General features: G+C 58.6%; 1 protein-coding gene across 2 annotated transcripts in view; it reads right to left on the bottom strand.

Moving 5' to 3' along the window:
• The window catches only part of ZC3H7B (zinc finger CCCH-type containing 7B), a 52,501-nt gene that overhangs the window by 9,527 nt on the left and 17,254 nt on the right, over nt 1-25,720 (bottom strand). Inside the window, exons 1-16 of one of the 2 annotated variants that reach the window (XM_051834009.2) lie at nt 17,778-21,639; nt 17,045-17,103; nt 14,933-14,966; nt 14,610-14,807; nt 13,675-13,833; nt 10,251-10,331; nt 9,513-9,569; nt 7,856-7,898; nt 7,233-7,426; nt 6,625-6,946; nt 5,813-5,871; nt 5,032-5,131; nt 4,539-4,700; nt 2,159-2,364; nt 1,028-1,128; nt 96-277 (exon numbers count right to left, since the gene is read on the bottom strand). In XM_051834009.2, the coding sequence (XP_051689969.1) occupies nt 96-277; nt 1,028-1,128; nt 2,159-2,364; nt 4,539-4,700; nt 5,032-5,131; nt 5,813-5,871; nt 6,625-6,946; nt 7,233-7,426; nt 7,856-7,898; nt 9,513-9,569; nt 10,251-10,331; nt 13,675-13,833; nt 14,610-14,807; nt 14,933-14,966; nt 17,045-17,097 (1,951 nt within the window). In that variant the 5' untranslated portion in view covers nt 17,098-17,103; nt 17,778-21,639. Of the gene's footprint in view, nt 1-95; nt 278-1,027; nt 1,129-2,158; nt 2,365-4,538; nt 4,701-5,031; nt 5,132-5,812; nt 5,872-6,624; nt 6,947-7,232; nt 7,427-7,855; nt 7,899-9,512; nt 9,570-10,250; nt 10,332-13,674; nt 13,834-14,609; nt 14,808-14,932; nt 14,967-17,044; nt 17,104-17,777; nt 21,640-25,720 lie in introns of those variants that run through there. The other variant, XM_008275171.4, reaches the window with a different exon arrangement.

The raw sequence follows: 25,720 nt of genomic DNA, 5'->3' as shown, positions 1-25,720 counted from the left end.
GACACACCAGCTGCACCAGGGAGCTCGCCCTGGCCACCGGCCACCGGCCAGCCCTGAAGCCCAGCCGTTCCCACGCGCCCGCGCCGGGCCCTCACCTGAGTACTGCTGCAGCAGCCAGACCTTGAGCTCGATGAAGCTGTGCGCGAAGTGGCAGCTGTCCTCGCGTAGGCAGCCGTAGCGCACCTCGTGGCGGCACACGTCGAACTGGAAGTGCTCCTGGAACTGGCGGATCTTGGAGTACTTGAGGGAGGTGGAGCGGACGATGTGCACCAGGCACCTGGCAGGCGGGGGGAGGGACACCATGCAGCCCCAGCCTCGATGACGCTCTGCCTCCTGCTGGGGCCACTCTGCCAGTGCCAGGCAAGCCCGGGAGTGCTCACTCTAGGCACCATCCATGAATGCGGATGGGACAGTGGGGAAGAAGTGCGGGTACCACACGGAGGCAGCCCTAGGTTCAAGGCCCAGCTCCAACAAGCACAGGGCACCCAAGCCCACCAAGCCAAGGTTTCCGGCTTGAGTCTCCAGAGCTGGTTCTGGACCCTAGGGACAACAGTGAAGCACCTCTCTGGGCCAGGAACCGTAACTGATGATGGGACCATCATCAGTTTTATAGATGAGGAAACCCAAGGCAAGAGGACGTGAGACAGACATTGGTCAGGATGGGGCTGGGTCCTGGTGGGCAGGAGAGGGCAAAGGCGGGCGGCCCCACGCCCAACACCTCCTTCTCACTGCCCAGTGCTGCCATGACGACAGTGGGGTTGTGGGGCAGGAGGAGAGGCCGGGCCCCATGTGCCTGCTGACCAAGCTACTTCCAAGCCTCAGCCTTCTCCCCTGTGTACACGGGGACAGTAGCTTCTCCCGCGTAAGGGCTGCTGGGGTTATCACACATAGATACTTGATAACTGGGGCTCCTGTGCTTTCCACGTGGAGGCTGGATCCATGGCGCCTGCCGTCCCCAGCTGTCGAAGCTGCCCTGGGAGCCTCTCTAGCACCCCCGACCCCCAGAGCAGCAGTGGGTGCCACTCACTTGTTGTTGTAGAAGCTGTGTTTGGCAGCCAGGTTGGAGCAGACGGAAGGAGAGTCCTTGGTGCCTTTGCTGATGATCCGGGGCTTACTGTCGAAGCAGATCTGCCAGGGAGGAGGTGGGCTGGGACCCCACAAGGCCACCAGGGGATGGGCAGCTTGGTCCCTGCGAGCCCTGCCCTGAGTTAGGGTCCCGATGACCTGTGTTGGCTTGCTTCCTCTTCCTGCCCCCTCTCTCTGATGCCACCATTCCACACGCCTGGAGCAAGGGGTTACTCTGGTCCCTGAGCCTCAGTTTCCCTGACTGTAAACTGGGAGTAACCATAGGCTCACTGTGAAGGCCAAAAGATCAAAGAAGGACCTGCAGGTGCATTGTGAACTGCCTGCTGCGTCCCAGCTGTGAGCCGGACTCCTGAGCGGGGCCAGCCAAGTGCGCCTGGCTAAGGGTGGGGGGAAGGGGCGGTGCAGACCCTTGCTCCAGGACACGACACTGCCTCCACCCTCAACATGCTACAGCAGGGTGGGGAGGCAGGGCCGAGTTCACAGGGAGGCTGGGGCAGGAAACTCAGTGGAGCTGCTGGGACCACAGGCGGGCACTCCAGGGAGAGGACACGTCTGGGAACGGGCAGGGAGGTGCACTAGAGCCGGCCTGGCTGCAGGGGAGGGCACACAGAGGCAGGTGGGAAGAGCGAGGCCGTGGACACCTTGCTGGGGACAGATGAGCAGCACCAACCATGCCACTCCCAGGAGGGACTGAGGAGTCTGGACTCCCCCGTCTGCAGCACAGCCCCACGCGTTCCGGCCGTGTGAGAAGAGCCTCGCACCCTGAGCCTCAGCTTCAGTAAAACGAGGCGAATCCACCCGCCCTCACTGTTGCAGGACGGGATGAGCACCCAACCCCTCGGCCCAAGCCTGGCAGCTGACCGCTGTCGGGAAGCAGCAGGGTGAGGGCTACGATTTCTCTTTCTGGCCTCAGCTTCCACCTTTGCAAGACGAGGGGCTGGGTAGGATCTGGGCTCTAAAGGCAGGATCCTCGGGGCCCAACTTTCCGAATCCAGGGACCTGCTGGTTCTAAGGCCAAGCCTCCCACACCCCAGTGCCCACGCCAGGGGCTGGGCACGCCCGGGGCAGGTACCTCGCAGAGGAAAGTGAAGATGCCCTGGTGCTCTTTAAGGAGCTTGGCGATGGTGAGGCTGCCGCGCCTGACGCCCCCCAGCGGGTCGAAGAGCAGGTCTCGGTTGAGGGTGCCCTTCCGCTCCTCCGTCCACACGTCGATCTCCTCCTGATGGTAGGCGAAGGTGCAGTTATCCCCGTACTTACAGTCCTGCTTGGTAATCATGTCTGCAAAGAGGCAACAGGACACACGTTCCGCCAGGCGGGGTGGCAGCCCACGGTGCCCCCGCAACCCGGCCACAGCCAGCAGGACTTGGCTCCACCCCACAGGGCCCGGCAGGAGCGGAGGGGCAAGGCTGGGATGCCCTCCCCAGATGCAGGCCCTTCTGTGGGGCTCGGCGATCATTCCTGCCCCTACCTCCCCCACCCCCACACACAACAGGGCTGCCTTGTATGGATCAAGCAGGATAAAAGGGAAAGGGCTTTGTAAAAGTGCTCAAGCCTCCACATACGTAGGAGTAAAAATCCATTTTCACCAGGAAACTAAATCCACACAGCTAAGAGTGTGGCCTTGGAGTCACACAGACCCAGGCTGGGATTCCCAGCACCCCTGCGTCCCAACTAACTTTTCTTTCTTTCTTTTTTTAAAATATTTATTTACTTATTTATCTGAAAGGTGAAGTGACAGCAAAAGAGACAGAGAAAGAGATCTTCCATCTGTTGGTTCACTCCCCAGATGGCCAAAACAGCCAATGGCTGAGCCAAGCTGAAGCCAAGAACCAGAAATCCATCCAGGTCTCCCACATGGGTGGGAGGGGCCCAAGCACTTGCACCATCTTCTGCTACTTCCTCAGGTACAGCGGCAGGGAGCTAGATCAGAAGTGGAGCAGCCCGGTCCCGAACCAGAGCCCCTATCTATGGGATGCTGGCATTGCAGATAGCAGCTTGACCCACTTGTGCCATAATGCCGACCCCTCCTACCACATCTTTTTAAAACTTATTCATTTGAAAGCAGAGAGAGAGGGAGACAGAGACAGACACAGATCTTCCATCCCCTGGTTCATGCTTTAAATGGCTGCAAGAGCCAGGGCTGGGCCTGGCCAAAGCCAGGAGCCCAGAACTCCAGCCAGGTCTCCCATGCGGGTGGCAGGGACCCAAGCACCTGCTGCTTCATAGAGTGCACACCATCAGGAAGAAGGAACCAGAAGCAGAGCCAGGACTGAAACCAGGAGCCCCGATACAGGAGGCAAGCATCCCAAATGGCATCTGACCCACCGCACCCAGCGCCTGCCCCCACAACGGGCTTCTCCATAAGCAAGGGACGCGGGCTTGTTGTGGGCAACGAGTGGGGGTGGGGGTCTTTGCAGAAGGGGAAGCAGGCTTAGAATCTGGAAACCTGCACCTCCGGGGTGGGACCTGCTCTCTGTCTGCCCTGTGCTGTCCCCCCCCCCCCCCCGCAGGCTCTAGGCACCCAGGGGCACAGGGGAGTGTTTCTGGAGGCGACGGGGTAGGGGCAGTGCAGGGAAGGCTTCCCAAGACCAGGTGCACTTACAGAGATGGAGCAGAGGCCAAAGGGCACAGTGTGTTTTGGGAATGGTTGGGACAGAGGGAGTAGGAGGTGGATGTGGGCACTCATACGCCTCAGTGTGGAATCTGGACTTATCCCACGGCTACAGGCAGTGGTCTGATGGAGACCTAGGAGGGCAGAGGTCAGACGACCTGGAACCAGCCAGGCTCGAGCTGGTCCAGAAGGCCTGGGAGACCCAAGGTCCTGGGCTGGGTGCAGGGACAAAGGCAGAGCCTGGGGTGGATTCTTAAAGCCTCAACTTCTTAACTCAGAGTTGTTAAGGAGGCACGACAGTGAGCACTCCAAGGTGTGAACAACCTCCTGATTCCTGCAGAGCCGACGGCAGAGCAGACTGGCCCAAGGAGCCAGGGTGGGGAACAGAGGAAAGCCAGTGAGGCAGGTGACGAGTGTCTGTTCAACACCAACGCAACTGACACGAGCCAGAGTGAGGACAATGATAGCAACGTGCAGCTGAGAAGAGCCGAAGTTCACGGAGCCCTGAGCACACACGCCACTTCTTTCCCCTCCTCCCAGCAGCCCTGTGGGACCTGGAAGGCTAACAGAACTGGCTCTCCACACACTGGCTGTAGCCAGCTGGAGGACACAGGCACGGAGGTCCCCCACCTGTCCAGAGAGCCATCCAGGGCAGGAGATGCCTATTTACTTTGATTGCACTTGGCCTTGATGGGCCCCGGGAGCCCCCTCAGCTCCCACTTGTGCCGTGGAAACTACACCTGCTCTGTGTACTTTTAGGAGGAGTGGAGGGGCAGTTGGTATGGGGGTGGGGGGAGCTGGGCTCTGCTTGTGCTGCCGGCTCCTGCCACGGCCCACCCACCTTTGCACAGGTAGTAGGAGCCCACGAAGCTGGTCTTGGTGGGCCGAGGCCGGATCCGCTTCCAGGCCTGGTCCTCGGAGCTCCGGAGGCGGCCGAGCAGGATGTCCCGCTTGCATTTGTGCTCGAGGCCCTCGCGGTAGGCGTAGTCGCCGGCCCTGGGGCCTGTGGGCAGGGAGGACGAGGGCGACGGCTGGTGGGCCCGGGCAGGGTGCAGGGATGGGCTCCCCTGCCCTCTCCCGAGCACCCACGTGCCTCAGAGCCAGGGGGCCCCAGTGCTGTGGGAGACCCCTCCAAGGAGCCCACTCTCTCCCTCCACCCGCTTCCTACCACTTCCCGACTCGCTGTTTCTAGAACAGTGAAGACGGGGCCTGGCAGAGGGCAGGCTGACGGGTGCTCACCCCTTCATTCCCCACACTCTCTTCCAGCTGATGCCCTGGGTTCCTTCACGCTGGGCCCCTGGGGCGGGGGGAGGCAGCTGGCGGGGCAGCGTTACCTGTCTTGGGGTAGCAGAGCTGGCAGGCCTGCTTGAACTCGTGGGTGGCCGCCAAGGGGTTCTTGATGAGCAAGGCCGTGTTGGGCATGGAGGGCTCTGGCTGTGAGGGGAAGGGGTGGTCGGTTTGGGCCCTGGGTGATGGCTGGAACCGCCAGGGCCAGGCTGGGCACTAGAGGTGGGGGGCTGCTCCAGGAAGCCCCCATCCCACCCAAGAGTAGAACAAGAACCTAGGATGTTCCCAACCCTTATTACCCAGGAGCCCCGAATATCAGGATGCTCCTGGCCTCAAGCCCCTAGGCTAGTGGGTGACGGTGATCCCAGCCCAGAACCACTCCTTGGGTGAAGGCAGGAGTGGTCTGACTGGAGCCTCTGCACGCACTCCCCCCACACCAAACAAACCCCAAGGCCAGGCCATCAGCAGACAGGGAGGAAGGTGAGATTTAGAGATGAGGTGACTTCCCTGGGGCCACACAGCTGGAGCCCAGGCTGAGGTCAGGGTAAGGCTGCCCTGCTGCCGGTCAGCCTCCTGAGTTTGGAGACCAACGATGAACCCTGGGCAGTCACTTAACCTCTCTGAGCCTGGATGTCCCTGGCCACCTGCAAGGGTGGACGAGGCCTGCTGTGTGCTCTCCCAGCAGGCAGCTGGGGGAGAAGGGCTAGCCCAGCTCTGGCCTGTCCACTCTGTGGGTGCCTCTCCTTGTATCACCTGACCCCATGCAGGGGGTTCACCCCCTACCCCTTTCCCAGGAGGGCTTGGCCATGGGGTCCCCAAGGTACTCACTGATGGGGCTGGTTTCTGAGTACTGCTTGGGGGGTGGTGGTCTTGCGAGTTGGTCTCCTCTGGGCAGGGAGAAGACACAAGGGTCACCAGGGCTGGACCTGCAGGCAGCAGAGGCCTCCCCAGGCCTCCGCTCATGCATTTCTGGCTCAGAGAGGCCTTCAGGCTGTGCCGACCTCTCCACCCTCTCGGCCACTGCCCTGCGGCAGAGGCTCCCAGTCCAAGCGTCCAGCTCTTGCTTAAACCTTCTGAGGCTCCCACGGCCCCCAACTCCTGCGCTTGGTTCCTAGGTCCCTGAGACCAGCATTCCAGCCAACACTCCCCTGCAGCAACTGCGCTGGTCACCGGCCGGCCCCTATACATGCCAGGCCAGTGCCCTGGCACCATATGCCCAACAGATGGACTTCTTCAGGATCCTGCCCAGCCATCACCTCCTCCAGGAAGTCTCCCTGGGCTAAGGTCTGACTGCCCACCCACAAGCCAGTCCCACCAGCACCAAGGGGCCTGTGGCTTCTGCCTGCCCCCAGCCTCAGGATCATCCCTGTGGGGCCCCCAGGGCCCAAGAGGGTGGGCAGACAGCCCTAGACTAGGCAACTGGATCCATAACTATCCCAGCTCTGCTCTCTTTGATCCTGAACAAGACGCCACTGGCTTAGGCCTCAGTCCTGCACTGAGCACAACACAACAGGAACACGTGACCTTGGCCGCCACGGGGTCAGAGCTAATTCTGCCTCCACTCTCCAGAGACTAGAGATGTGCCAGCCCCATGCAAAGTGTCAGGGGGTGGGGGACACACGTGCCCACCCAGGCCTCACCCAGGAAGGAGTCGGGCTTGTCCAGGGAGCTGCGGGTTGACCCGAAGTTTTCAAGGGCGTCTAGTCGGGTCTCCGAGTAGGGCAGCAAGTCCAGGGGGTCCAGTGTGGGGCCTGGGGGGTCGAGGGCGTCCAGCACAGAGGCGGCCAGCTTCTTGGAGGGGTCCATGACGAGGCCAAAGGAGGCAGGGGGCAGTGGGCTGGAGACGGGGATGGAGCCGCCCACCACGGGTGGCAGCAGCGGGGTCCCGCCGGGAAACACGGGTATCAGCTGGGGCAACTCACTAGGCACGCCGCCGCCGGGCAGGCCACCCTGGACCAGAGACTGCGGGTGGGGACGGAGTGGGGTCAGAGGAGGCGACCACCAGACCTGGGCAAAACTGGGCACTCTGCCCCTGGGTGCAGCTCGGCCCTAAGCTGCCCCAGGAGGCAGAGCTGGGGCTCCTCACAGCCCTTCCCCGGGGGGTCTGTTCTGCAGCTTCTTTTCTATCCCCCTGGGCCTCAGTTTCCCCAAGTGTGATGTGGAGACAGGGCCCTCCCCCACCCCTCACAGGACAGCACGGTACCCGGTGGGATCAGGGCTTGAGGGGCAGGAGGGCGGTGTGGCTCACCAGCGAGTCCAGGAGGGTGTCCAGCTCTGGACCAAAGACATCCCCATCCGAGAAGTCGTCCAGGCTCTCCGTGCCGGGGAGGGCCCTGATGCTGCTGTCCAGGGGGGCCAGCAGGTCCAGGACATGAGGGAACAGGGGCATCGAGGGGGTGGAGGGGAGGAGAGCCGGGGAGCCTCGCAGGTCCACGTAGCAGTCTGTGGATGGGAGATGGGCTCAGCAGCCTGGTGGGAATGGAGGTGACCAGGGCCTCCCCATGGGCCTGCCCCAGCAGAGGGGCACAGTAGCAGGCAAGGATGGTGGCCCAGAGCCTGGGGGGGGGGTCATCTAGTCCTATGGTGTTCCCCCAACTGCCCCAGCTCAGTGCCTAGACATCACCCAGCCTCTTCAATGCTCTCTGCATGGGACACTTTTCAGTGAGCAAGAGGAGGGGGAAGGGGGCCTCTGAAGGGTGGACTCCCAGTGGGGGAGGCCTGGAGTGCCCCTCCCCTCCTCAGTCCATCCCAGGCCTCGCAGGGCAGGCACACAGTGGACTTGACTTGCCTGACCTCCCAGGGCCTTGGGGATGAGGAGCTGACCCCTCACCTTGGGGCCCACCTCTCCCCCTCCCCTCTCAGGGACACTACCTGTTTCGATGTCATCTATGGACCCCAATCCATTGGAAGTTCCCTGTGGAAAAGGACAAGGGCGGGGAGGGAGGTCAGGCAGACTCAGTGCAGGGGCCGTGCTGGCGACTGGTGCCAGGGAGCTCCGCAGCCTCACACACCTCACACATGTGGGTTCCCTCCCTGCCGTGCCCAGCATGGGGCTGGCGGCGCACTGGCCAGGGCAGGTGGGGTGTGTGTGTGTGTAGCAAACAAGCTGTCGGCATGGGAGCAGCGGCAGGGGATGTCCCCACAAGTCCCAGGTGGGCTCCACACCCAGGGGAGGGCTGGGGAAGGGCGTTACCGAGTTTGTAGCTTAAAGACAAAAATGCCCACTGCCTCCATCAGCGTCCCACCCCCCACCTATAGCCCCAAGCTCCCTAGGAAGCAGAGAAGGGGGGAGCAGCTGGAGGAGGGATCCTGCTGTCTCCAGGAGCCTTCAGCTGGACAGAAAGCTAGGCCTGGGCTGCTCTGTGACCCGGCCGAGTCCCTGCCCTTCTCTGTGACAGGAGGAGACAGGAACTGTTCTCAGGACACAGGGCTCCATGACTGAGAAGGGCCCAGCAAGGCCGGCCCACGGGCGGTTGCTTTCCACCTGTCTAGCAGGTGCGGGGCCAGCAGGAGGTCAGCCTGCTGGACTGGGTGTCTCCTCCAGCAGCCCCCACGCTCCCCCTCCAGGCTGGGGCGCAGGTCACTGCTCTGCCCTGACCCTCCTCCCCACCTCCCCTCCTCGCTGACTCCTTCCCCATCCAGCTCAAGGTTTGCTTTCCTGGTGAGGCTCTGAGTGACCCTTCCCCCTCTGTGTTCTTGCAGAGGGCAGGGAAGGACCAGATCCCCCCCCCCAACACACACACACACACACACACACACACACACGAGCCATCTGCACCTGGGACTCAGCGGCCGCAGTCAGGGTGACCCACTCGGCGCTGACCTCCCAGAAGCCAGGCCAGAACCTCACGTTCAGCCTTGGGGACGGGACTGCTGTATGGAGTGGGGATGCTGACGCAGGGCCTGCCTTGACCTTGACCCCCCTCAAGCACTTCTCCAGCCTCACCCCCATTGGGAGCTGCCTTCCCACACCCTTGGCCTGCCCAGGGAGTGCACAGGGAAAACGGGCATCAGATAGACCACACAAACCACGGCCATCACGCTGCATCGGGGAGCTGCGGTCACCATAGCAAGCACCTGAAGTACGGGGGTAAAGAGGAGGGGTCCCTCGGGGTGTGTGTGTGTGTGTGTGTGTGTGTGTGTGTATCAGTGTGTGGGAATATAAGTGTGAGACAGTGTGAGCATGTGTGTGTGCATCACTGTGTGCGAATCAGAGAGCATGGGAGTGTCTGTCACAGTGTGTGTGAGTGTGACTGAGTGTCAGCGACAGCGTGTGAGCGTGAGGGACAGACACAAGCCTGACCTGGGCCCTTCTGTCATGTTGTCTGTTCTGCTTGGGCTCCTCACCCGCCCTCCGTAACTGACCAGTCCTGACCTCGTGAACGTGGCGGGGGCCCAGCGAGGTTGTGGGGACGGGTGAACCTTCTCGCGGCCTGAGGCTGTTTACACCCAAGCTCTCACGATGGACGAAGCAAGGCAGGCTGGCACAGGGCTGGGGAGGGGTGTGGGGCTCCAGTCCCAGTCCTACCTGATCTGCCACGCCAGACGCGGTGCCGTTACTGAGCAGAGAAAAGGTTTCCAATTCCTGCCAGAGGTGGGAGAAGGAGGAAGATTGGAGAGATGCCTGCACACGTGTGGCCTCCACGGCTCCCTGCCCTGTCTCTCTGGGTCTTCCTCCTCCACACACCTGGTCCTACTGTGTCAGGCACTGTCCCAGGTGCTATCCCAACATCCTCCCGTGTTACTCCTCCCGCAAGCCCTCTGAGACCGGCACAACCGCCCCTGTCTTGCAGGTGAGGAAACCGAGGTGGACAGCGATGACCTAACTTGCCCAGGGTCACGGCTGAGGCTCTGGAGCCCCACGCTTCACTGCATGTGGCTTCCTGGCACACGGTAGGCGCCAAATGAACATACGTGAGCCTGAACGAGCCAAGCGGACACTGGAGTTTCAGAGATGCACCGTTCGGGGGTAACCTGAGAACAGCGGGCTAAAGGACGCCAGCATCATCTCAGGCCATCACCAGGGGCGTTGAAGTCAGCCAGGGCGGGGGAGGGAGACCTGGCATCTTGGATGAGCTGGAAGCCTTGGCTGCTCTTTCCTTTCCCACAAGGCTCTGCAGTCACTCCACAGCATTCAGCCAAGAGACGGAGTCCACCTGCTGTCACTACCCTCCATCCTAACCTGTCTCTGGCCACCCACATCCACCCTCCCCCCACCCCTCCTCACCGGCACCCCCGCCCTCCCCAGGGCACGATGCCCACCTACCTGGGGCCTCTTATATGCCTTCCGCACTCGCAGCCCAAGCTTCTGAGCCAGCTCCTGACCAAGCTGAGTGACACTTTCATCCTGGGAAGACACGGGGTTGGTGGCTTAGCCTGCCCTGGCTCCCAGAGCTGTGCCCCAGACACTTGTGTAGCCTTGAGGCGTGTGGGGGACATGGCTGCCCCACATTACAGACAAGAGGGAGGCCTCTGGAAGTGAACCTGGCTTTCCCACAACACTCAGCCAGAGACGTGGGAGGTTGGTGCCTCGAACCCACACTTTTGTTTTCCCTTTTATTTTGGGAGAGGGAAAAGGCTGAATTTGTTTCTACATTTTTAAGATCTATTTTATTGGGGCCAGCACTGTGGCTCACTTGGTTAATCCTCCGCTTGTGGCACCAGCATCCCATATGGGCACCGGGTTCTAGTCCCAGTTGCTCCTCTTCCAGTCCAGCTCTCTGCTGTGGCCTGGGAGGGCAGTGGAGGATGGCCCAAGTGCTTGGGCCTCTGCACTCACATGGGAGACCAGGAGGAAGTACCTGGCTCCTGGCTTCGGATCGGTGCAGCACGCCAGCCGTGGCGGCCATTTTGGGGGTGAACCAATGGAAGGAAGACCTTTCTCTTTGTCTCTCTCTCTCTCACTGTCTATAACTCTGTCAAATAATTTAAAAAGGATTTATTTATTTGAAAGGCAGAGTTCCAGAGAGGGAGAGGCAGAGGCAGAGGCAGAGAGAGAGAGATTTTCCATCTGCTGGTTCACTCCCCAAATGGCTGCAATGGCTGGGGCTGGGCCAGGCTGAAGCCAGGAGCCAGGAGCTTCATCTTGGTCTCTCACATGGGTACAGGGGCCCAAGCACTTGGGCCATCTTCTGCTGCTTTGCCATGCACATTAGCAGGGAGCTGGACTGGAAGCGGAGCAGCCTGGACTAGAACCAGCGCCCATGTGGGATGCCAGCATTGCAGCGGCGGCTTTACCCACTATGCCACAGCGCCAACCTCATGTTTCTGTTTTAATATTATCTTTTTATTTTTCTTTCATTTATTTATTTTTCATTTGAGGTGCACACACAGAGAAAAAGATAAGACAGACAGACAGACAGCTTCCACTTGCTGGTTCACTCCCCAAATGCCTGCGACAGTTGGGGCTGGGCCATGGCTGAAGCCAGGAGCTGGGAACTCAATCCAGGTCTCCCACGTGGGAGGCGGGAACCCGGTCACCTGAGCACTCACTGCTGCCTCGCAGGCTCTGCACCGCCAGGTGGCTGGAGTCAGGAACCAGGACTCAGGGCCAGGCACTGTCATACAGGGTACAGTTGTCTCGAGTGTCATCTTAATGGCTAAGCCCAAGTCCACCCTCATCTTTTTATTTCTGCAGTCAGCATGTAACAGTGTCACTGTAGCAGAGCGAGCAGGTGCTCCTGGGTCGCCCCCTCTCATCGTCGGCTCCTCAGCAGAGGGTCCCAGTGCTTTGTTGACCTGATGTGCTTTGTTGCAGACCCTTTCTGGGAGCATACACACGCAGACCTACGGGAACACTTCGTTCTGTTTTATGGGCCTTTTCTCTCTCTCTCTCTCTCTCTCTCTCTCTCTCTCTCTGTTTTTACATAAATGGGACGATGTTATACCTGCTGTCCTCCACCTTTCTTCTATCACCAGTGTCTTGGAAGCACTGACCAGCGAGGACACGTGGGTCATGAGGCCCAACAAACAAGGATGTGGGGTAGCCTAGTGACCCTTGTGCCCCCCCCCCCCATATGCTGATGCACTCAGCGCCAGGCACGAGGCCAGGGGCGAGTGACACCGCAGTGAACAGAACAGACGGGACCCAGGTCACATGGGGATTCCAGTCTACTTGAGGGCATCAGTCAGTCAGTAGACAAACGATCAGGGCCACACCCTGGTCCAAGGCACCAAGGACAAGGGATACTGCGGCAACCTTCACTCCTGAAGAGCCCCGGAGGCCAGCGCCTGGGTCCGAGGCGCCCAGCGCCCAGCCTGGAACAGGGGCTCAGTCAGTATGTGCCCAGCGAAGACTGGGAGAAGAGGTGTTCCCTAGGACAGATGCCCAGTCCTTGGCTCAGCAGTGTACCAGCCCTCTCCGGTGGGCTGGAGTGGGGACAGCACTACCCTGTCCCTCTCACGGGTGAGTACACAGTGGGCTGCTGTGGTCGCTGTGAAATGCGATGGGGTCAGGGGCTATTGTCAGAAAGGTGGTTTCCGGTTTGGAACTCACCTGAATTAGGGAGGCCAGACGAACACAAGCAAGCCACAGAGCGACAACAGCTAACAAATCCTGAATGTTCAGCGTGTCTGGCCACTGTGCTAACTGCCTGGCTCTGATCCTACCTTCAGCACGGCTCTGTAATGTGTGCTGCACTGCCGTCCCATTTGACCGGGCAGTAAACCAAGGCTACCAGAGGCTAAGCCACGGCAAGGGTCCCACGGCTGGTGGGCAGCAGACCCAGGCCAGATCTCCTGCACCCACATCTTTGCTCACTGTGCACAGTGCTGCCCTCCGCTCTGCCCACCCAAACCCTTCTTGCTTCTTCCAGCCCTACATGTGCCCATCTCCTCCAGGGAGCCCTCCTGGATCCTGACCACTCCTGGGCAGCATGTACCTTTTCCCAACCATTATTTCAGGGATGAAGTAAGAAGGACACTTCATAGTTCTGAGCTGATACGCAGAGACAGGAAGTGCATTGCTCAAGGTCACACTGGGGGTCAGGGGAGCAAAGTCTAACCCTAGGGCTGTTCCCACTGTCTCCAGTGAGCTGTAGGTCCCTAAGGGTACTGATCTGGGTACCCTGTGGGCACTCAGTAATATATTGAAGTGGACAGATACATGGGGAGTTAAGGGACACTTGTTACACTATTACACTTGTTACACTATTACACTGTTACGTGGACAGATAAATGGAGGAAGGGCACGTGTCCAACCGTGAGCAGGTAGTAGGGGACAGCTTACACATTCTCTATCGCTCATTTCCCATAGTCTCTTTCCCACCCAGTGGCAGCCCCAACATCAGGACCCCGGCCCCCTTTCAACCCTGAAACCCCATGTTCTTATGATGCAGAAGGGAAGAGCCCCAGCTCAAGAAGCGGGCTGGGTTCAAACCTCAGCTCTGCCACCCCCTGGCTGTTGCGACCTGGGTAAGTTCCTGCCTTTCCTGTTTCCGTCCCATTTAAAACAGGGGTAGTAACAGCAGCCGCCTCCCAGGGTTGCCGCGAGGACAGAGTTAACACACCCAGCGCAGAGTCAGGGCTCAGAGAACATCAGCTGGTGCCCCCACCGCATCTGCAGCTCCTCGTCACCGGGGAGGGAGCCGAGGCTCAGAAAGCCGGGGTGGCGTGGCCCAAGGGAGGGCCAGAGCGGAGGGTGTGGGGCCTGCACAGGAGCCGCCCGGGCGTGGACGCAGGGCTGCACTCACGTGGGGCAGGGCGAGGGAGCAGCGGCTGCTGCACTCGTAGGCCTCCTTGTGGCGTCCCAGCTCGTTGAGGGCGCGCGCTTTGCGGAACAGAGCCCGGATGCTCTCGCCGTCCAGGCCCAGCGCCTTTTCGCTGTCCTCCAGTGCCTTCTCATACAGGCCCTGCAGAGAGGGGCAGGCAGCCCACAGGTCAGCACCTGTACGGCCCTCCCCTGGGCCTCCTGCCCCACCTCGGGCTGTGCAGGTGGCTCTTCCCTGGGCGCTAAGGGTGGGGTCAGGACAGGCTGGAGAGAGCAGGGAGCATTTGGGGTCAGGCTCAGATCAAGGGCCTGGTCACTCGAGCGCGTCTATCTGCACACCTGCCTTTGGTTCAGATGCCACGGGGCTGAGAGCGAGGGCCCCTTGGGAAGTGAGATCACGGCCCCGCAGCCCAGTGTGAAGGGTCAACCCAGCATCTGGAGACTCACTGGCCAGCCGAGCCCACCCCGGCCTGCAGACGAGCTCCCGGACCCTCTGAGAGCCCCCAGCAGAGACTCTCACAGGACTCGAGGAATGACTGGGCCAGCAGAGAGCAGGGCAGGGAGGAGCAGGAGGCCAGAGCTCTGCAGGAGGAGGAGGAGGAGGAGGAGACTGGAAGTCTGGGAAGACAGAGTGAGGGCCTGAGGGTGTGGGACAGGAGAGGGAGGCTGGGATGGAGGACGGGGACAGGTGGAGACTCCCACCGATGTCCAGGTCACCCTAGGATTCTTACTTAATCCATCTGTGGCAAGGTTAGGGGCACCAGGATTGGTTTTTCCAAAACTTTTCATTACATGTAAGTACTTCTAAAAGCTCTCCAGGTCAATCTGCCGTGTAGCTACAGCAGCAGAAGGTGAGATTCGAACTGGGCTCGCTGGGTGCCCCGGGGGCCACGCCGGCAGAGCGGGGGCTGGGCTCACCATGGTGAAGTAGCAGGCCGCCCTGTTGACGTGCAGCTTGCACAGCAGCTCCCGGGGCAGGGCCACCTGGTCGGAGGCTGCGTAGTCGGCCACGTTCAGCCCCTCCATGTACTGCACCAGGGCCTGCTTATAGTCCTTCTCCCGGAACAGGTCATTGCCCTCCGCAAACAGATTCTGCACCAGCTTGAGCAGGAAGGCCTGTTGGGGGAGGGCGCACGGGGGGCTCAGGGGGTTTCTCCAGCAGGCCCAGCCTCCACATCCCTCTGCTCTGGAGACTCCGCCCTGCACCTCCACCCTCAGCCAGCCCGGCAGCCGACACTCACCTCATACTCCTCTTGCTTTAGGGGTAGTGTCGACCTAGCAGGAAGAGAGGGATGCAAGGTCTTGGTGAGCCCAGGGCTCCCAGCCTTATGAAGGCCCCACCTCGGGCCCCAGGGCTGGAAAAACGCGGGAAGAGGGAAACCAGCCTCTGGCCTGCAGAGCCGATGCTGGCCCAGGCTGTAGCTCAGTGCCAGAAAGAGGAAGGGGCAGGGGCTCCTGTACCAGGAGCAGTGGGGACGGCAAAGGCAAAGCGGGCCTCGGGAGTAACCACGCCCTCAGTAAGCCAAAGTCAGAACTGGAGTCGATGGGAGCTGAGGCACCAGGAGTCTGCCCCAGGCCCCTCAGTCTCTCGCCGGTTCCAGTGCCAGGTCTACTCTGAGCCTGTCTAGCCCTCGTGCCAGACTCATCAAATTAGGCGGGATCTGCAGCAGCCTCCTCTCTCCCATGGCGACATCACACCACTCCGTAGGGAAGAAAATGTCGGCCAGGAGAACTGAGACCCGCGTGTCGGGCGCCGTGGCTGAGCTGAAGGGAACCTGGGCTTGTCTCCTGGTCCCTCACTTCACAGACACTCAGGGTAGGGCAGTGACATGCCCAAGGTCAGACAGCGTCAGAGGGAGCCTGGGGCTTGCTCTTTGCCCAGAGCTGCCACCTGCTCCTGGACAGCAGCATCCTGAGTGAGTGAGGAGAAGCAGCGTGAGAGGAGGGGCAGGAGGCCCTGGGCCTGTGTGCGCATGGTGTATGTGTGCGGATGCGTGTGAGGTGTCCCTGATATTGCGTGGGGACTTGGCATCATCCCCCGCCAGAGACCAGGACTGCTGCACGTGTCTGTCCCTCCTGTGGCCACCCTGCCCAGCCAGGCCCCCATCACTGTCCTTCTAGCTTGTCTCCAGCCTCTCCTCTTCCAAGCTGCGCCTCATCTGTCGGAGACATCCACGTTGTAAAAGACATTTTAGCCTGGTACTTAGGGCCCTCTGCAAGCCAGTGCCAATCCACCTGTCCAAATTCACTTAACGGCTCCCACAGTGCTCTGTGCCCAGAGGTGCCCACCGAGGCTTGCTAAGCACATGAAGTACATGTGTGCAAAAACAGTGCTGGAGTGGGGGAAATAGTGAGACTGGGGGCAAGTGTTTGTTAGATGCCGCCTGGGACACCCACATCCCGTGCCAGAGTACCTGCTCCTGACTCCAGCTTCCTGCTAAGGCACAACCTGGAAGGCAGCAGGTTGAGGGCTCAAGTACTTGTGTCCCTGCCACCCACACTGAGTTCCCAGCACCCGGCTTCAGCCTGGCCCAGCCCCGGCTATTGCAGGCATTTGAGGGGGGAACCAGGAGATGGAAGATGTCGATCTGTCGATCTCTCTCTCTCTCTCTCTCTCTCTCTCTCTCTGCCTCTCCCTGCCTCTGTCATTCTGACTTTCAAATAAATTTCAAATAAATAAATCTTTAAAACCAATTAAAAGGGTATGTAGAGACAAATTTCAATTTTATGGGGAGCCTTGTTTGAGAAAAAGAACACACAACTGTGAAGACAGAATGGCCAAGGTGCGTATCTCCAGGGCCGTGGAGCAGGCCCACGCAAGACGGGGCCAAGGAGCCCACGCATCACGAGCATCAGGGAAACAGGGAAACAGCAAAAACAAACATGGGATGCGAGTGCGGGGAGTCAGGCGCTTTGGGGTCGCCACACCTGGCTTAGAATGCTGTCCCTCAAAAGCCCTGTGACCTTAACAAATTTTCTAATCTCTCTGAGCCTCAGCTTTCTCATCTGCAAAATGGAAATAGGTCCCCTACTTTACTGGGCAGTTGTGAAAAATGATGGGTGGATGTGAAAGGCCGGCATGGAGCCAGAGACATAACTACTGGCTAATGAAGCGATGCATGTAGACACGCGTGAGAATCACCAAGGAGCCGCATGCTGGATGAGGCTGAGGGGCAACCAGGGTTGGGGGTACAGCCCTGCCATGCCAGCCCCTCCCCAGCTCACCCCCAGGCACACAGGAGCCGGACCAGCGGAGGCCCCGGCAGCAAGGAGGGCTGGAGGGGGCAGGGCCTTGGGAGGGCCCGCCCCTGCCCCGCCTGCTCCTCCTGCCCCGCCCACTCTCCACCACTTACTGAATGAACTGCAGCCCCTTCTCGATGTCCGCCTTCCGTTTCTGCCTCTCCATCAGTCTCTGGGGAGAGAGCACAGGCCACCAGTGAGCAGGGGGAGGGTGCCGCCGCCCGCACCCCACCGTGCAGCCTTGTGAGCCACTCTCATCCCACTTCACAGGTGGAGGGGTGCCCAGGCACCATGACCCTCCCTGGGCCTGGGGGGACCACGTGAATCAGCCCACGCTGCTGCCCTCCACGCCCACGCCCCACGGACTCGGAGCTGGTGTGGAGCCCTCGATGGGCCGAGGCTGCACGAGTCCCTCGTTCTTTCCCAAGCACAGCCTGGGCTCCAGCACTGCACAGGACACCCTGGCGCTTGCAGGGAGAATGGCGCTTAACCGTTAAACTCAGTGGTCCCTGCAGGGGACTGCAGGAGGCACCCAGAGAATGTATAATGACGGCCAATAACTACAGTGGCAAGGGGACACCAGGCTCTGGCCTCGGGAGTCACAGAGATCCTTCTGTGCAGGGGCAGGGGTCATTTCATCCCCATTTACCAAGGGGGAAACAAGCTCAGGGGTACCAGTCATGAGGCAGCGCACACCAGAGGCAGGACTTGAGCCGGGACATACTTCCTTCCCACACTCCATGCCCAGTGATGACTCCTGGCTACAGCCAGCTGGAGAGGAATGCCAGACGGTGCGGATGGCCACAGCATGCACTCAGGTGCACCTGCTCACTGCCTGGTCCTCACTGTGAGGTGCACAGGTCCATGCCGGGTGGGTCTGGGAAAGCCGCAGGCGGTTCTGGAATGGCTGGGGTCCCCTGGCAGACAAATGAGGCACTGACAGGTGCCTCCTTCCTCGAGGGGCTTCGCCAGGGCTCTGCACTCCAATCTGGGGGTGATTGCAGTATTCACATTTCCTGTGTAGTTTTGGGCCTCAGTCTCCTGGGAGGGAGACGGCTTCACAGCTGTCGTGAGCACCAGGCACCGATCAGTAACCAGCAATCCTGGGGCGATGTGTCAGCCAGCACTACTGCTCCCTCCTGGAAAAAGCCCTGAAGAGAGTCCCGGGATAGACAGGACAGCTCTGATCCTGACGCCGCAGGCCAGCAGCAGGCCCCGGCTCTCTGTCAGCCTCCCGGGCCTCGGCTTCCCTGGCTGTGGTCAGACCTCCCATCAGCCACCCAGGCCGCTCGCTGGTGATCCCTGCCTCTGGGCTTTGCCCTCACAGCTCCCTCTACTGTGCAGCCCAGCTCCTCCGGGCCCTGCACGGGCTTCTCTTGCCTGATGCCTTCAATTGTACCCCATCACACACCCGTTCAGCCTGGGGAAACATGGCAGGGTCAGGCCCAGTGCTTGCCTGAAAAGAGCCACTAATTCCATACGGACGCCGGTTCAAGTCCCGGCTGCTCCACTTCAGATCCAGCTCCCTGCTAATGTGCCTGTGAAACCAGTGGAAGATGGCCCAAGTGCTTGGGCCCCTGTGTCATGTGGGAGACCTGGAAGAAGCTCCTGGCTTCAGATTGACTCAGCTCAGCCTTTGGGGGGGCATCTACAGGGTGAACCAGCGGATGGAGATCTCTCTTCTTTCTGCCTCTCTCTCTCTCTCTCTCTCTGTAACTCCACCTTTCAAGTAAAATAAATAAATCTTAAAAAACAAAACAAAAAAACTGCTTTCTGCAGAGCTGGTACCTGATACGGGTGCCAGTTCATATCCCAGCTGCTCTATTCAGATCCAGCTCCTGCTAATGGGCCTGAGAAAACAGCAGAGAATGCTTGGGCCTTGTACCCACGTGGGAGACCCAGAGGAAGCTCCTGGCTGCAGCCTGGCGCAGCCCCAGCCATTGAAGCCATTTGGGGGAGTGAATCAGCAGATGGAAGACCTCTCTCTCTCTCTCTCTCTCCCTCTCTTTCTTTCTCTCTGTAATACCAACTTTCAAATAAATAAATAAATCTGAAAGAAAAAAAATGTAGTGGGAGACAGACAGCATGGCCCAGTGCTCACAGGGGAAGCTGCGAGTGGAGAGACCTCCAAAGGCCTGACCACTGGTCCCACAGGGCACAGGTGCTGCTGCTGCTGGCCACTGGGCCCTACCATTTTGACCGGGGTCACAGTCCAGCCTCCATCCCTCCCTGAAGGTGGTGCCCATCCCTAGACGACAGCACCAACCTCTGCACAGCCCCTGAGCTCCCTAAGTACGGCACAGTCTTTCAGCTCCACAGATCAGACCCTGCCACCTCCACCCAGAGCCTCCGATGCCGATGCCTCGCTTCACCTCTGGCTGATCAAAATTCCCCTCCACACCCACACGGGCTCGCACCTGGGGGTGCCATGGCCGCGTAACCCTCTGGGAAATCAGAGCAACAGAGAAACTCTTCTGCGTCAGCCCTCCGGCAGGGAGGCCTAGGTAGATGTAACAGCCGCCCGAGTGCTCCCGCAAGGAGCCTGACTACAAGGTCACGGAACGTCATGGAGTGAACGCTCCCTGCTCCACGAGGCCGGCTCCTCCCACAGCCCTCTCCGACCTCAACTCACTGGCTGCGTGACCCTGAGAGCTCCCTCTGCCTGAGCTACCCCTTCCTGCCCTGGCAAGCGAGGCGGATGAACAGTGACCACTGCCAGGACTAGCACCCAGGAGACACCACAGCCCTGGTCTGCAGTTCCATCCCGGCCCCACTTCCAATCCCAGTTTCCACTAACGTGCACCCTGGGAGGAAGCAGGCGGTGCTCAAGTACTCGGGCTCCTGCTGTTGGTGCGGGAGACCTAGATCAGGTTCTAGGCTCCTGGCTTCAGCCTGGCCCAGCCCTGAAAGCGCATTTTGGGGGTGAACCAGCAATGGAAGAGCTCGCTTGCTCTCGCTCTCCCCCCCCCCCCCACTCTCTCTCCCTCTCTGCCTTTCAAATAAATATATATTTTTTTAAAAGGGGTGGGTGTTGTGGCACAGCAACAATTAAATTGCCCTGTGGGATACCCGTGTCCCACACTGAATTGCCAGTTCGAGTCCTGGCTTCTCCACTTCCAATCCAGCGTCTTGCTAATACATTCTTGAAGGCAGCGAATGATGGATCAAATGCTTGGGCCCCTGCCACCCGCACAGGAGACCCTGATGGAGGGCCTGAGCTCCTGGCTTCACCCTGGTCCAACCTAAGCAGCTGTGGGGATTTGGGGAGTGATTCACTGGATTGGAGATCTCTCTCTCTGCTTGGAACCAAGGATGGGTGCTTAAAAGAGCGGGGAATCACCAAGTCCCCACCTTCCAGAAAACCTTCTGACTCCCCCACCCAGCCTGCTGACTTCGTCCCCTCCATGCCAAGGGCAAAGTTGGACCCAGAAAAGGAGAACTTGCTCAGCTTAGCCCACATTTATGACTTTCCTATCTGGTGCTGGGCGCTGTACTGTGCTGGGGTCATGGGGGAGGGGGAGGGCATAGAAAGATCAGTCACTCAAGCCCAGCCCTGCTCTCAGAGGACTCCCAGTCCCGTCCAGCAGGAGGGAGACAGGCACCTGCTCCAGGTGCAGTGGCTGCGAGCTGAGGAAGCAGAGGTGCACCTGTGGGGGGTGGTCAAGGGAAGCTCTGCAGGAGGTGACTGTCGGGCTGGCCGGTGCAGGAGAACGGCCACTGTCCTGGGTAAACTGGGAGGAAAAGACAGCTGAACAGGAAGCCAGCTCAGAAGGATGCACTGTAAGCCTGGCCTGGACACTCCAATCCCCTGTGGCCTCCTACAGTCACACAGCCAGGGTGCGGAGGAAGCCAGGGCTGCAAGACAGGGGTGGGCAGTAGCTAAGACCCATGCTGGGGGCCGGCACTGTGGCGCAGTAGGTTAATCCTCCACCTGCAGTGCCGGCATTCTATATGGGCACCCGTTCTAGTCCTAGCTGCTCCACTTCCCATCCAGCTCTCCGCTATGGCCTGGGAAAGCGGTAGAAGATGGCCCAAGTCCTTGAGCCCCTGCACCTGCACAGGAGACTGGGAAGAAGCGCCTGGCTCCTGGCTTCGGATGGTGCAGCTCCGGCTGTTGCAGCCATTTGGGGAGTGAACTAGTAGATGGAAGACCTGTCTCTCCCTCTCACTGTCTAACTCTACCTCTCAAATTAAAAAAAAAAAAAAAAAAAAAAAAGACCCATGCTGGGTGAAAGCCCAAGAGGCAGGTGGCAGCAGAGGAAGGAAACCATCATTTACTGGGTGCTCACCTCACACCTGTGCACACCTCTCGGGGTTAAGGAGCTGCCCAGGGACCCTGGTGAGGATGACAGTAGCACAGACTCCCCTGACTCCCCCTGACCACACCCAACACAAGAAGTGAATGATGGGCACCTGCTGAATACCAGGTCCTGGGGTAGAGGGGCAGGAAAGGTAGAAAGCACAGCCCAGGAGGAAAATCCCACACCAGTTGGGAGGGCAGTAACCTCTGTGAGCTGGGGGAATGGGGGCCACACTTGTCTCAACCTTCTTACTGTTAACACGAGTGGGCACCTCCTGCCCTGATCTGGGTACACTTCCTCGGCCTGGAAGGGCTCATCGTCTAAAGGTGAAGCCAACCTGCGAGAACAGCTCCAAGATGGAGCAACAGGGGCCCCAGGAGAGCCGTCCACCTATCTGGCCGGACACCCCCCAAGTGAGCACTTCAGGAGTTATCGTACATGGTTTAGGCCTGTTGGGAACTTAGCAACTAACACAGTTGACAAAGTCTCTCCTTTAGAGTGTCTTTTAGTGGAAGAGACACAGAATAAGTAGATAATGTAACACAGGAAGGATACACAACAAAGAAAAACGGGAAGAGTGACGAGTTGCTGTAACCATTCAGGATATCAGAGGTCTCTAGATCCGACTGATACTTCAGGTATGATGTAAGGGAAGGAGCCATGTGAGTATCTGGTGGGACGGTGCCCCAGGCGCAGGAACAGTGAGTGCAGAAGTCCTGATCGGTGTATTTGAGGAAGAGCAAGGAGGCAGTGAAGGTGGAGCTGTATTGTCTGGCTTTGCCCTACATGAAAATGAGTTCTCATCAAATAACTGAAATTACCTAAATCTCACTACAACCCCTTCAGGCAGGAAAACAACTCCAAGAGGCCAGGAAAGTTTTCAACCCCCACAGTCAACCTGGAGCCAGGGTTCAAAGGAACACGGTGGGGGGAGGAGCCTGGTGGGGAGCATTTAGCACAGAGGTTAAGCCACTGCTTGGGATGCCCACATCCATATCAGAGCGCCTGCGTGTGAACCCTGGCTCTGCTCCTGACTGGCTTCCTGCTAATGTACATCGTGGGCGGCAGCGGTGAAAGCTCAGGTTGTTGGGTTCCTGCCTCCCACATCAAGACTTGGATGGAGTTCCCAGTTCCCAGCTTTAGCCTGGCCCAGCCTTGGACAGTGAACCAGCAGATAAGAGGTACATCTCAAATAAAATGAGTAAGTAAAATATTTAAAAATAATAACAAGAAGCCAGTGCTGTGGCATAGTAAGCTAAGCCTCCACCTGTGGCACCGAATCCCATAGGGGCGCCGGTTCATGTCCCAGCTACTCTTCTCTGATGCAGCTCTCTGCTATGGCCTGGGAAAGCAGTGGAGGATGGCCCAGGTCCTTGGGCCCCTGCACCCACGTGAGAGACCCGGAAGAAGCTCCTAGCTCCTGGTGTCAAATCAACGCAGCTCCAGCCATTGCGGCTGTTTGGGGAGTGAACCAGCGGATGGAGGACCTTTCTCTTTGTCTCTCTCTCTCTCAGTCTGTAACTCTACCTCTCAAATAAATAAATAAAATATTAAAAGACAGACAGACGCTGGGGGCTGTTGGGCTAGAATCAATGTATCTTGCATGCAAGAAGGATGTGAATTTTGGGGGGTTAGGCGTAAAATAGTATAGAATAAAGGTTTATATCCTCCCCAAATTCACAAGAGCAATTCATTAGAGCTAAAACTCATAATCCCCAGTGTGACTGCATTTGGAGACAGGGCCCTAAGGAGGTAGTTAAGGTTAGATGAGGTCAGAAGCATGGGACCCTGATCCAATAGGACTAGCATCCTTAAAAGAAAGAGACACCAGGGAATGGCATTGAGGCACAGTGGGTTAAACCGCTGCCTGCGATGCCAGCATCCTATATAAGCACCAATTCAAGCCCCAGCTGCTCCACTTCCAGTCCAGCTCCCTGCTAACACACCTGGGAAATAGCAGATGGCAGCACAAGTGCTAGGGCCCCTGCCATCCACGTGGGAGACCCGGATGGAGTTCCAGGCTCGTCCTGGCCACGCAGACATTTGGGGAGTGAACCAGTGGATGGAAGATCTCTCTGTCTGTCTCCCTCTCCCCTCCCTCTGCTTCTCTGTAACTCTGCCTTTCAAAAATAAATAAATCTTTAAAAGAAAGAGACGGACACCAGAGAGCATCTTCTTCCTCTCGTTCCTCCCAGGCATGCCCAAGAAAAGGTCACATGAGGATATAGTGAGGCTGGTGAGCCAGGAGTGGCCTCGCTGGAAACCAAATCCACCAGCGCCTCAATCTAGGACCTCCAGCCTCCACAACCGTGAGGTAATGCACTGCCGTCGTGTGAGCTGGCCGGGCAGTCTGCGGTGGCCACGCAGACTAAAGCACAGGGCTGAAGGTCATTTGTTCCCAGCTGAAGAGGAAGTGCGCTCCCCGAGGGTGGGGGTCCGGCATGACTCAGAGCTCACACTTGGTGGAGGAACAAAAGGTATGTGGGCCAAACAAACCTCCAGGTCCAAGGAGAAACGGGCCAGGTCTGCCTCAGAGCCCACGGCCAGGCTGAGCTGTCCCTCAGCCCCAGGACCTGCGTCAAATGGGCTCCTTCCAGAAATACAGCTGTGACTTGGTTCACCCTCCAATGGCCGCCACGGCCGGCGCACCGCGCTGATCTGATGGCAGGAGCCAGGTACTTACCCTGGTCTCCCATGGGGTGCAGGGCCCAAGCACCTGGGCCATCCTCCACTGCACTCCCAGGCCACAGCAGAGAGCTGGCCTGGAAGAGGCGCAACCAGGACAGAATCCGGCGCCCCAACCGGGACTAGAACCCGGTGTGCCTGCGCCGCAAGGCAGAGGATTAGCCCAGTGAGCCGCGGCACCGGCCAACATTATTTCTACCTACAAAATGGGCCAAGGGGCTCGCACTGTGGCCCAGCGGGTTAAGCTGCTGCCTGTGATGCCAGCATCCCACATCAGAACACGCATCCATCTCCCTGCTAATGTGCCAAGGCAGGCAGTGGAAGATGGCCCAAGTGCATGGGCCCCTGCACCCATGTGGGAGACGAGGATGGAGCTCCTAGCTTTTGGCTTCAGCCTGGCCCAGCCCAGGTTGTTGTGACCATTTGGGGAGTGACCAGCAGATGGACAATCTCTTTCTAGCTCTCCCTTCCTCTATTTCTCAAATAAATAAACCTTAAAGGGGGGGCAAGAAAGACTAAACACAAAATTTACAGGAAATATAAATCATTAAGAAAAATAATCGAGGGGCCGGCACTCTGGGATGGCAGGTAAAACCACTACCTGCAGGGCCGGCATCCCGTATGGGCGCCAGTTCGAGTCCCAGTTGCTCCACTTCCCATTAGCTTTCTGCTATGGCCTGGGAAAGCAGTGGAAGATGGCCCAAGTGCCTGGGCCCCTGCACCCACATGGGAGACCCTGGAGACGCTCCTGGCTCCTGGCTTCAGATTGGTGCAGCTTCAGCCATTGCGGCCATTTGGGGAGTGAACCACTGGATGGAAGATCTCTCTCTCTCTCTCTCTCTCTCTCTGTAACTCTTTCAAATACATTTAAAAAAAATACCCTCCTAAAAGTAATTTAAAAAAAATACTTGAACTCACTGACAAATGAATCACATGTCAAACCAAGCAACCACTTTTCACCCAGCAGACTAAAGTGAGAAGAAAACCGGAAACCAAGGGTGGAGAAACGGTCCCTCCTGACCAGGGCACAGACACCGAGCGCGTGACCTGAATCATCTTCATGAAGCAATTGATCAACGTCTTCCACGGAGCGAGGCAGGCTCAGCGGCCAGTTTCCTTTCTCTTTCCAGGCGTGCGTGTGTGCGCGTGTGTGTGTACATATAAGCCAATCATGACGGTCCTTTTCCCTCACTAGCAACTGGCTTAGGGAAGGCCATGTGATGTCATCCTGGCCAATGAGAAAGGAAAGAAAGTCAGCCAAGGGGCTTCTGGGAAAGGTTCTTCAGTTGTAAAGTGGAACTGAAGAAAGAGCAGCTTTGTCCACCCTGAAAGCCTGAGGATACACTGGGGACGGCGGAGCAGAAGGACAGAGATGCTCACGGGGTTCAACGACAAGTCTGACTTGAAAAATGAACTGTCCTGCCTCATGTTTTTATGTGAGATGACGAATTCCCATCTTAATTTTATTGTAAATTGGCATATTATAATTGTATGTAATGGTGGCATACAAATGGATATGAATCAATTTTTCATATACATTTGAAAAACTTTTTAGTTTGTTTATTTGAGAGGCAGAAAGAGACACTGACAGAGAGAAGTCCGGCTGCTGGTTCACTCCCCAGACGTCTGCCTCAGTTAAGGGGGCTACAGCTGGAAGCAGGAGGTCAGTGCAGGTGTCCCAGCTACCTGAGCCATCGCGGCGACCTTGGAGTCTGCATTAAGCAGAAACCTCATCAGCCACAGCAGCAAGCTGAACCCAGGTCCTCCAGTGTGAGATGTAGGCATCCTAACCCACGGCCTAAC

This window comes from Oryctolagus cuniculus, chromosome 11 (assembly GCF_964237555.1).
Source record: "Oryctolagus cuniculus chromosome 11, mOryCun1.1, whole genome shotgun sequence".
Classification (NCBI taxonomy): domain Eukaryota; kingdom Metazoa; phylum Chordata; class Mammalia; order Lagomorpha; family Leporidae; genus Oryctolagus; species Oryctolagus cuniculus.
This window is presented reverse-complemented; position numbering and strand designations above follow the sequence as displayed.